General features: G+C 43.8%; 1 protein-coding gene across 2 annotated transcripts in view; it reads left to right on the plus strand.

Annotated features, from left to right (window-relative positions):
• The first annotated feature begins 211 nt into the window (after positions 1-211).
• The window catches only part of TGFBR1 (transforming growth factor beta receptor 1), a 319,080-nt gene continuing 307,058 nt past the window's right edge, over positions 212-12,233 (plus strand). Inside the window, exon 1 of one of the 2 annotated variants that reach the window (XM_040431743.1) lies at positions 212-445. In XM_040431743.1, the coding sequence (XP_040287677.1) occupies positions 355-445 (91 nt within the window). In that variant the 5' untranslated portion in view covers positions 212-354. The remainder of the gene's footprint in view (positions 446-12,233) is intronic. The other variant, XM_040431742.1, reaches the window with a different exon arrangement.

Raw genomic sequence — 12,233 nt, forward strand, 5'->3', positions numbered from 1 at the left:
AGTTGCTCCATACTCAACAAAGATCAGTGAATTCTAATGTGCACAGAAGCCACACCAAGTCCGACCCTCCAGAAAAACTGTTTGCAAGCAGAACCACAGTACACTCAACAACAAACCCGTACGTAAGCTGACGTCAGCACGGAGCAGGCGTGCTCAGACTGAGGTAAAAGCGGGGCGGAGGGCGGTGGGGAAAAGGGATTTACGTCAGGGATTGTGTTTCGGAGAGCGAGGACGGCCGGAGACTTGGCCTGGCTCTACTCGTCCAATAGGAGGGAAAAATCGCGATAGGCAATGAAACGGAGCTAGAGCTAGACACAGAGACAGCAAAGAGGAAGTGATCGCAGTGGTGATGTGATGGTCACAATTATTGTTCGTATGATGGTTGCGTCCGCTGTGCCCTGCCTTTGCCTGGTCCTGTTGGCTCTGCGGCCCCCCGTGACTGCGTGTGAGTAAAACGGAATGGGTATTGTCAACCTTTGTCAACAACTTGGTCGCGGTCGGGGTGGTAGGAGGCTGCGTGTGCCTGGCTGCCTGCCTATCCTGCGGACGCATCTGCATCGTTTTCTGTGGTTGTTTGGCTATGTATAGTGACGTTGTTCCGGTGATAATGTGCTGCATTTTAAGTGTTTTGCTCTTCCTCTCAAGTGCCCTTCGTGGAAGGCACAGTTGGTAAAGTGAGTTAGAGGTATTCCAGTTTCATGATGATGCTGATGATCTTTCCTCCAGTCATAAACATCCGATACCGACTTCTGGCACCCCTGCGTCAAATGTGGGTGTTCCATACTGTTTTTTTTTTTTTTTTTTGTGTGTGTTATTTTAAAATCAGTTGTGTGAACAGGCCCTTAGACCACCTGCATATGTTGTGGAATACGTGAGGTACAGTATTTGCCATGTGGAAAAACTGCTGCGTATTACAGTATCAGCAAAGTGTATGAGAAATTACACTAATCTACTGAACACTTTACAGACTTTTTTTTAATGGAAGGGTGACATCTGCGGCAAGACTGAATCTAATCTCCAACAAAAACTGCTGTCAGACATTGCAGATTTTGGTGCAGAAATGCTGTAGAAACGCATATAAATCCGCATGGAAATGTGTATGCATCTTATCTGTGTTTACCAGTAGTGATGGACGAACATCTGCTGGGACGGTTCGCGAATGCGATCAGATGTTTGCGAACCACAAGTTCGCGGCGGGTCCCATTCATTTTAATGGCAGGCGAACCTGAAAAACCTTCAGCTCATATTTGAAGCCAAGAAATAATTACTAGAAGTGCACAAATAGTCCCACAACATGGACAGTGACATACCAGATGTATTATTCGAATTTGCGATCTCCATAAAAAAAAAATTCAATGCGAAATATCGGCAATATAATTTTCGCGCATGCGCAAATGCACTATACAGTACCCAAATGCACTATAAAGAAAGTATATTGGTATATGGCCTCATGCACAAGACAGTGTTTTTTCACTGTCAGTGATTTGGCTTCAGTGGTCCGTGTCCGATTTTGCGTCTGTTGTGTTTCCTTGTGTCTACCCTTTTTTCCCCGACAGGGGAAAAAAAAGGAAGGTTAATTAAAATTGTAATTTTATTGCACCAAGGTCTTGTAGAAAAAAACAGACACGGATGACATACCAGTTGTGCATCCGTTTTTTTTGACGGACCCATTGACTTGAATGGGTCTGTCCTCCGTTTTCCACTGACAAGAATAGGACAGGTTATATTTTTTTGACGGACTAGAATCGCGGATCACGGACGCGGAGAAAAAACCGAGGACTATCATTTTTTTTTTTTCACAGCTGCATAGACATTAATGGGACCTCCGCTAAACTGTGAAAAATGATGGAACGGACGCGGATGCACACAACAGTCGTGTGCATGAGGCCTATAACGCCCTGCTTCAATCTGTTTTTTTGGGGGGACGACTGGTATATCACACCAGTAGAAATTATTTGTTCCAATAACGCTTGTCCCTCTATCCCTCTATATACCTGCAGAACCGCACACAACTGTCGCACAATACAAATGCACTATAATATACTTTCTAACATAGGGAGGCAATCCATTAGAATATACATGAAGATAAAACGTACAGCATTATAAATCAGTATAAGGCCTCATGCACACGACCGTTGTTGTGTTCCGTGCCCGTTCCGTTTTCCATGATTTTCTGCGGACCCGTGAAAACTCGGAAAATGCACCGTTGTTCATCCGTGGCCGTGATCCGTGTTTCCAGTTCGTCCAAAAAATATGACCTGTCCTATTTTTTTCACGGACAACGGTTCGCGGACCCATTCAAGTCAATGGGTCAGTGAAAAAACACGGAGGCACACAAGATTGTCATCCGCGTCCGTGATCCGTGTCCGTTTTTTTTCCCTATCATTTTCAAGGCAAACTTGACTTCGATTTTTTTTTTTTTCACTTTTCATGTCTGGTGATCCTCCAAAAATCAAGGAAGACACACTGAAACAAAAACGGAAACGGATCACGGAACAACGGAACCCCGTTTTGCGGACCGTGAAAAAATACTGTCGTGTGCATGAGGCCTAAGGCTACATGCACACGAATGTTTGTTTCCGTTCCGTGTTTTGTTTTTTGCGGATAGAATGTGGACCTATTCATTTCAATGGGTCCTCAAAAAATGCGGACAGCACACTGTGTGCTGTCCGCATCAGTATGTCCGTTCTGTAGCCCCGCAAAAAAAAATAGAACATGTCCTATTCTTGTCTCTTTTAGGCATTGTTACAATAGATCCGCAAAAAAAAAAACGGATGGCATACAGGTTCACAAAAAAACAACGGAATGGACACGGAAACAAAATACGTTCCTGTGCATGTAGCCTAAGGCTACTTTCACACCAGGGTTGTTTTAATCCGGCGTTCAATTCCGACACCGGAACTGCCCGCCGGATCCGGAAAAACGTGTGAAAACGGATTACATTTGAATCCTGATCAGGATTTTGATCACAATGAAAAAATGCATTGGAAAAAACGGATCCGCCATTTATGGACTTTAACATTTTTTTCACATTTTTCGGGTTTAACATGCAAAAGCCGGATCCGTTTTGACTGAACACACAGCGCCAGATCCGGCGTTAATGCAAGTCAATAGGAAAAAGGCCTGATCCGGCGTTCAGTCAAAGTGTTCAGGCTTTTTGGCCGGAGGTAAAAATACAACATGCTACGTTTTTCTGAAAAGCCTGATCAGTCAAAAAGACTGAACTGAAGACATCCTGATGCATCCTGAAGGACTGACTCTCCATTCAGAATGCATGGGGATAAAACTGATCAGTTCTTTTCCGGATTTGAGCCCCTAGGACGGAACTCAGGGCCGGAAAAGAAAAACGCTAGTGTGAAAGTACCCTAAGGGTCCATTCAGGCGTCCGTAGAATGGGTCTGGAATCTGTTCGGCAATTATGCGGAATGCAGACCCATTTATTTTCAATGGGGCCGGAAAAAGATGTGGACAGTTTACATTTAGTCCTAGACTACTGATTGCCTCATCTTGCCATGTGTTTTTTTTTAAACAAATGAAATAAAACTTAACTTTTATTGGTTCTTTTATTTTACTAATCTTATCTAACCTAAATTGTTTAAAACTTTTATCAGGTGTTCCCTTATTGCGATGCTGTGTTGTTATTATTAGTCACTGCTCTGGTAGCTGCGTCCTAGCTCCAGTTTTTGCCTGACATCTATTTGTGCCTTCTTTGTATTGCACTCATTGGGTTCACCTAATACTTAACCACCTCAGCCCCCAGTGCTTAAACACCCTGAAAGACCAGGCCACTTTTTACACTTCTGACCTACACTACTTTCACCGTTTATTGCTTGGTCATGCAACTTACCACCCAAATGAATTTTACCTCCTTTTCTTCTCACTAATAGAGCTTTCATTTGGTGGTATTTCTTTGCTGCTGACATTTTTACTTTTTTTGTTATTAATCGAAATTGAACGATTTTTTTGCAAAAAAATGACATTTTTCACTTTCAGTTGTAAAATTTTGCAAAAAAAACGAGATCCATATATAAATTTTGCTCTAAATTTATTGTTCTACATGTCTTTGATAAATAAAAAAAAAATGTTTGGGTAAAAAAAAAAATGGTTTGGGTAAAAGTTATAGCGTTTACAAACTATGGTACAAAAATGTGAATTTCCGCTTTTTGAAGCAGCTCTGACTTTCTGAGCACCTGTCATGTTTCCTGAGGTTCTACAATGCCCAGACAGTACAAACACCCCACAAATGACCCCATTTCGGAAAGTACACACCCTAATGTATTCGCTGATGGGCATAGTGAGTTCATAGAACTTTTTATTTTTTGTCACAAGTTAGAGGAAAATGATGATTTTTTTTTTTTTTTTTTCTTACAAAGTCTCATATTCCACTAACTTGTGACAAAAAATAAAAAGTTCTATGAACTCACTATGCCCATCAGCGAATACCTTGGGGTCTCTTCTTTCCAAAATGGGGTCACTTGTGGGGTAGTTATACTGCCCTGGCATTCTAGGGGCCCAAATGTGTGGTAAGGAGTTTGACATCAAATTCTGTAAAAAATGACCTGTGAAATCCGAAAGGTGCTCTTTGGAATATGGGCCCCTTTGCCCACCTAGGCTGCAAAAAAGTGTCACACATCTGGTATCTCCGTACTCAGGAGAAGGTGGGGAATGTGTTTTGGGGTGTCATTTTATATATACCCATGCTGGGTGAGAGAAATATCTTGGCAAAAGATAACTTTTCCCATTTTTTTTATACAAAGTTGGCATTTGACCAAGATATTTATCTCACCCAGCATGGGTATATGTAAAAAGACCACCCCAAAACACATTCCTCAACTTCTCCTGAATACAGAGATACCAGATGTGTGACACTTTTTTGCAGCCTAGGTGGGTAAAGGGGCCCATATTCCAAAGAGCACCTTTCGGATTTCACAGGTCATTTTTTACAGAATTTGATTTCAAACTCCTTACCACACATTTGGGCCCCTAGAATGCCAGGGCAGTATAACTACCCCACAAGTGACCCCATTTTGGAAAGAAGACACCCCAAGGTATTCCGTGAGGGGCATGGCGAGTTCCTAGAATTTTTTATTTTTTGTCACAAGTTAGTGGAAAATGATGATTTTTTTTTTTTTTTTTTTTTTTTTTTTCCATACAAAGTCTCATATTCCACTAACTTGTGACAAAAAATAAAAACTTCCATGAACTCACTATGCCCATCAGCGAATACCTTGGGGTCTCTTCTTTCCAAAATGGGGTCACTTGTGGGGTAGTTATAGTTATTTCTCTGATTTCTCTAATGACGTGCTTTATCTCGCGATCCTTGCTCTTGTCCCACGCATGTCTCCACACTTAGATTTTTTCAGTGCCGCGTTCGCTTGCTCGTATCGATTTTTAGGGGATCTCACGATTAGTTTATTTTTTCTGATATTATTTACCTTCGCTCCTTGGTTTCCAGAGACCGGGTCTCGCGATGATCAGCCTCATCCCGCGCATGTCTCCGCACTCTGATATATCCGGCATTGGTGATCGCTTATTTAGCGCATGTTCTGATACTTAGATTTTATTTTATCTTTTTTGGCCGGTGTTTGGTATGCGCTTGTTCTTAACCACCTCAGCCCCCCTAGCTTAAACACCCTTAATGACCAGGCCACTTTTTACACTTCTGCACTACACTACTTTCACCGTTTATTGCTCGGTCATGCAACTTACCACCCAAATGAATTTTACCTCCTTTTCTTCTCACTAATAGAGCTTTTATTTGGTAGTATTTCATTGCTGCTGACATTTTTACTTTTTTTGTTGTTAATCGAAATTTTATGAAATGTTTGCAAAAAAATTACATTTTTCACTTTCAGTTGTAAAATTTTTCCAAAAAAACGACATCCATATATAAATTTTGCTCTAAATTTATTGTTCTACATGTCTTTGATAAAAAAAAAATGTTTGGGTAAAAAAAAAATGGTTTGGGTAAAAGTTATAGCGTTTACAAACTATGGTACAAAAATGTGAATTTCCGCTTTTTGAAGCAGCTCTGACTTTCTGAGCACCTGTCATGTTTCCTGAGGTTCTACAATGCCCAGACAGTACAAACACCCCACAAATGACCCCATTTCGGAAAGTACACACCCTAAGGTATTCGCTGATGGGCATAGTGAGTTCATAGAACTTTTTATTTTTTGTCACAAGTTAGCGGAAAATGATGATTTTTTATTTTTTTTTTCTTACAAAGTCTCATATTCCACTAACTTGTGACAAAAAATAAAAACTTCCATGAACTCGCTATGCCCATCACGAAATACCTTGGGGTGTCTTCTTTCCAAAATGGGGTCACTTGTGGGGTTGTTATACTGCCCTGGCATTCTAGGGGCCCTAATGTGTGGGAAGTAGTTTGAAATCAAAATGTGTAAAAAATGACCTGTGAAATCCTAAAGGTGCTCTTTGGGATATGGGCCCCTTTGCCCACCTAGGCTGCAAAAAAGTGTCACACATCTGGTATTGCCGTACTCGGGAGAAGTTGGGCAATGTGTTTTGGGGTGTCATTTTACATATACCCATGCTGGGTGAGAGAAATATCTCGGCAAAGACAACTTTTCCCTTTGTATTAAAAAAAAAAAAAAAAAAAAAAAAAAAAAATCACAGCCTGTATTTGTGGGAGGGTCTGCCTCCACTACTTATACCCGGCGGCCGGGAGTCTGAGGGCGGTCGTCTCGTGCCCCACCCTCCCGTCCCTTTTGCTCATATGTCTCTCCTGGGGTGGCCCACATATTTAGGCCTTACCTCGTACCTGGCTCCGGGCACACTTCAGCCAGATAGGTCAGGGTGATGATGTAGGCATGCCTCTTCTGTCACGCGCTCATCACAGCTCATACCACAAATTTTATATAATATATAATTTTATGTGAATCTATATCTTCCTATTTCCGCACATATAATTGGTTAAAAATGTAAAAAATAAAAACCGCTAAACATGTTTGGTATTGCCACATCCGTAACGACCTGATGTATAAAATAATCACGTACTTTTACCGCATGGTGAACGCATTAAAAAAAAAAAAAGCTAAGGCTCTCAGACTATGGAGATACTAAAACATCATTTTTTGGGTTTCAGAAATGCTGTTATTGTGTAAAACTTAAATAAATAAGAAAAAGTATACATATTAGTTATTGCCACGTCTGTAACGATCTGCTCTATAAAACTGTCACATGACCTAACCCCTCAGATGAACGCTGTAAACATAAATAAATAAATACTGTTCCAAAACAGCCAATTTTTTGGTCACCTTGCCCCATAAAGTGTAATAATGAATGATCAAAAAATCCTATGTACCCAAAAATTGTACCAATAAAAACTTCAACTCTTTCTGCAAAAAACAAGCCCCTGCACAAGACGATCGGCAGAAAAATAAAAAACATTATTTCCATTTCATCCACCATGACTGCCCACATTGAGATTGACCCTTGACCTCTGTAGGGGCAGGAACACATAGAGAGTTTAAATCCCCCCTACCCCTCCACCTCCACCTCCTCAGTGCTTTCCTGCCCCTACAGGGGCCAACATGTAGAGAGAGCCCTCCTTCCAGGAGGGTAGCAGCTTTATTCTCTTACAGGAATCTCCTGCTGGCCTCCCACGGCATGGGCTAAGGCTGGCCAGCTTGGAGCAACAAGTCGTCTTAGCTTATGCTGAGGCCTGCGGTCCTTTCCTACCTTCAGACTCCCTTCCCTCTTCCGGGTAACATTCAGGGGTGCCGGCTTCACAAGGCGCCTCGCGCGCGCCGCTTGGCTTCCTTCCTCTTCAGTTATCAGGTGACCGGCAGGGGGAGTAGGTATGGCGCATGGAGCGCATTAGGGGCGGGCCGGGCGGCGCACGTACCTTTTCTAACAGGCTGGTGCGGCGCAGGCTCACGCCGTCAGTCGGGGCGCTGCTTGATGACGTCAGACGCCGGGACAAGAATTTAAAAAAGAAGCGCGGTTGTCAGCTTTTGACTGCAGCACCGCGATGTCTGAAGCACCTACTCCCCGCCAGGAAGGCTCTGACCCTTCGGCCATCGGTACCGCGAGTCCCCTCTGGGGGGAAATTGTATTTTGAATTTTCCTTTTAATTTGAATTCTAAAATACGGTATATCTGGTTGCTTTCTCCAGGGCAGCAAAGAAACTAAATCTAAAGCAAAGCTCTCAAAGTGCTGTGCATGCTCAAGAAGGTTACCTGAGAATTACAAAAAGAGGCTGTGCAAGCCTTGTACTGCCGAAATATGGAAGGAAGAGCTACCAGATATTCTGTCCGAAATGAAAACTTTTATTGCGGACGAAATCAAGTCTTCTTTGGCCACTATGTCTGTTCCCGCTAGTGTCCCCAACCCTCCCAAGAAGTGCAAACTGTCTGTTGTCTCCTCATCAGAGGGCGAGGATGTAGAGGAAGCTTCCGTCACATCCAGACAGATTCCTACTGAGGACCCCTTGTCAGAGGGGGAAATTTTGGAGGAAGACAAAAAATATTTTTTTCCCCACAGACGAAATGGAGGATTTACTCAGAGCAGTCAGGTCCACAATGGGAATTGAGGATACCCCTAGACCCCGGACCGTCCAGGATGAAATGTTTGGCGGCCTTAGATCCAAAACTTCCATTGTCTTCCCCATAAACGAGAATATACAGGAAATGATAATGGAGGAGTGGTCAGATCCTGAGAAGAGACTAGGTGTCCCCAAGGAGTTCAGGAACCGACTTTGTTTTGACCCAGCAGAATGCAAGCTATATAATCAGACCCCTAAAGTCGACATACAGGTGGCTAAGGTTGTAAAGAAAACCGCTCTTCCTTTTGAGGATTCTTCCCAATTGGGTGATCCAATGGACAGAAAAGCAGACTGGCTCCTAAAAAGATCCTGGGAATCAGCAATGTTTGGTGTAAAAGCAAATATTGCAGCAACTTCAGTAGCCAGGGCTATGTATATATGGCTAGGGGAATTTGACGAACACCTAAAAAATAAGACCCCCAGAGAAGAAATCAGGGAGTCTATTCCACTCCTTCGTTCCGCCACAGCATTTTTAGCGGATGCCTCTGCGGAATCCATCCGTTTCTCAGCCAAAGACGCTGCTCTCTCTAACGCAGCCAGGCGAGCATTATGGATGAAAGCATGGTCAGGGGACAAAGCATCCAAAGCCAAACTCTGCTCTATCCCATTTTCTGGGGAGTTTGTCTTTGGTCCCACTCTAGATAAAATTCTAGAGGGAGCAGCAGATAGGAAGTGATTTCCGGAGGACAAGGAATCTAGAAAGATGCCCTTTCGTCAGTTTCAGCCCCAGCAGAGATCCTACAGGGGGAAAGGGAAAACTGGCAGATGGAGCTATCCCAAAGGGGGAAGAGGGAGAGGCTTCATTCTCAATCCCCAAAACAGACAAAATAAGCAGCAATGACGCCAGAGTAGGTGGGAGACTGAAGGGGTTTTTACCATCTTGGGAACAGATCACCTCAAATCCTTGGGTTCTAAACGTAGTCTCTCAAGGCTACAAGATAGAATTCACATCAATCCCCCCAAGAAGATTCTGCATCTCAACCCGAAACAAAACAGAGCTTCCAAAAATATGGCAGGGCGTCCGAGACCTCTTAGATCTAGGGGTAATTCAGAGGGTCCCCGCAACTAGAACAAAGGAGAGGTTTCTACTCCAACCTCTTCCTAGTAAAGAAACCAGACCAATCCCTTCGAACCATTATAAACTTAAAACCTTTAAACAGATCCATTTTATACAGGAAGTTCAGGATGGAAACCATCACATCCACTATCCCCCTAATCCAGAATGGAGCGTTTATGTCGTCAATCGACCTCAAAGACGCATACTACCATATCCCTATTCATCATCTCTCCCAAAAGTACCTAAGATTTGCTCTAAAAGGGCTGGATGGCTTGATCCACCATTTTCAATATGTCGCCCTTCCTTTCGGCATCTCCTCGGCCCCCAGGGTCTTCACAAAGGTGGTGGTGGAAATGGTGGCCTATCTTCGTCGGGAAGGTATAACAATTATCCCATACCTAGACGATTTCCTAATTCTGGGCAATACAGAAGCCGAAAATCTGTCAGCAACTCGGAGATTCTCAGAGATGCTAAAAAGTCTGGGTTGGATCATAAATATAAAAAAATCCACTCTGATTCCATCCAGAAGAATAAGGTTCCTAGGCGTAGAACTGGACTCAACCCTGTTAAAGACCTTTCTTCCCCAGGACAAAACAAAGGCACTAATAGAGAAGGTCCGAATGTTTCAGAGTTCTCACAGATGCTCCATCAGACGGTCCATGAGTCTTCTCGGAAGTCTAACCGCCTGCATACCCTCGGTTGCCTGGTGCCAAAGCCACACAAGGGTAATCCAAAGTTGGATCCTAAGTGTATGGGACGGAAGACAGATAAACTTAGACAAAAATGTATGGGTTCCACAGTCCGTAAAAACGGATCTAAGCTGGTGGAAAGAAAAAAGAAGACTGCTTGGAGGTCTACAGTGGCGGAACTGCCCGGCTGTTCAGGTAATAACAGACGCAAGTCTCGAAGGCTGGGGAGCAAAAATAGGAGACCATCTTCTGCAGGGTACTTGGCCAGAAGATAAAAGAAAAAGATCCTCCAATTACAGAGAGCTGTATGCTGTCCTCGAAGCATTAACAAACGGAGAAGACCGTGACTAAGGGGTCATCATTTAAAGATTCTATCCGACAATACCACAACGGTGGCATACCTACATCCCCAAGGAGGGACAAGGTCACGCCTGTTGGGTGCAGTAGCAATAAGAATCTTCTCCTGGGCAGAAGAGAACACCTTGTCGCTCTCCGCCATCCATTTAAAGGGCTGCGAAAACACAGTAGCAGACTACCTGAGCAGGGAAAAAATAGATCCAGGGGAATGGTCTCTGAACCGAAAGATCTTCCAGACGATTTCAAAAAGATGGGGTCATCCGGAAGTAGACTTATTCGCCTCCAGAAAAAATACGCAGGTAGAATGTTTTTGCTCCGTAAACCTGGAGGACGGCCCGTGGGCAATAGACGCCCTATCAATTCAGTGGAGATGGAGACTGGCTTATGCATTTCCCCCAATACCTCTATTACCGCGAGTCATCTTCTAGAAGAACCAACTACTCTCATCCTAATAGCCCCCCTATGGCCAAAGAGGAGTTGGTTCTCTACTCTAAAACGGCTATCGCTGGAGGATCCCTGGGAAATTCCTTTTCAGAGAGACATATTAGTCCAGGGCCCGCTTCTGCATCCAGACCCAGGAATCTTCAGACTAGAAGCCTGGATCCTGAGAGCGAAACCTTTAAAGAGCAGAGGCCTGTCAGATAAGGTGATTCTCACACTCGGGGCCAGTAGAAAAAAAGTGACATCTTCCATCTACCTAAAGATCTGGAAAACATACTGTTCTTGGTTAGGGATTGATCACCCGGACACCTCCTCTCCTCCCATCAACAAGATTCTGGACTTCCTCCAGAGCGGCCTGGAATTAGGTCTGAGACCTAGTACTCTGAAAGTACAAATATCAGCCCTCAGTACCTTCTACGACTGCAGCTTAGCCAATCACAGATGGGTCAGGAGATTTATTAGAGCAGCTTCAGGGTTAAGACCCACCCTTAAATCTAGAGCTCCAACTTGGGACTTGAACATCGTCCTAGAAGGCCTAACAAAACCTCCCGTTTGTACCGCTATCAGAGATCTCTTTAAAGCACCTTTCCCTGAAGACTGCTTTCGTGATAGCAATTACCTCAGCCAGACGTATTGGAGAACTTCAGGCCCTTTCTTGCAGGGAACCATATCTCCAAATCGGTAAAGATCACATCCGCCTAACGCTCGACCCTGGGTTCCTCCCTAAAGTAGTCTCCTCCTTCCACCAGGAACAGGAAATTTTTCTACCCTCTATCACTAGGTCCGAAGTTGCAGGTTCTGGTGATAACATGCATCTTTTAGACGTTAAGGATACAGTAATTCAATACCTGGAGGCTACCAGGGCTCTTAGGATAGATAATCTCCTAGTTCAGTTTTCTGGAAGAAATAAAGGGAAGAAGTTAGCTAAATCCTCCATAGCTAGATGGATCAGGTCCACCATCGAGTGTTGCTACAGGATACAGGGCAAGCCCAGTCCCGTCAATATTAAAGCCCACTCCACTAGGGCCACTGCCTCCTCTTGGGCTGAAAAAAGAGGCGTCTCACTGGACCAGATTTGTAGGGCCGCAACCTGGGCTAGCGCAAACACCTTTGTAAGACA

The sequence above is a fragment of the Bufo bufo genome, chromosome 5 (genome assembly GCF_905171765.1).
Source record: "Bufo bufo chromosome 5, aBufBuf1.1, whole genome shotgun sequence".
In the NCBI taxonomy this organism is placed as follows: domain Eukaryota; kingdom Metazoa; phylum Chordata; class Amphibia; order Anura; family Bufonidae; genus Bufo; species Bufo bufo.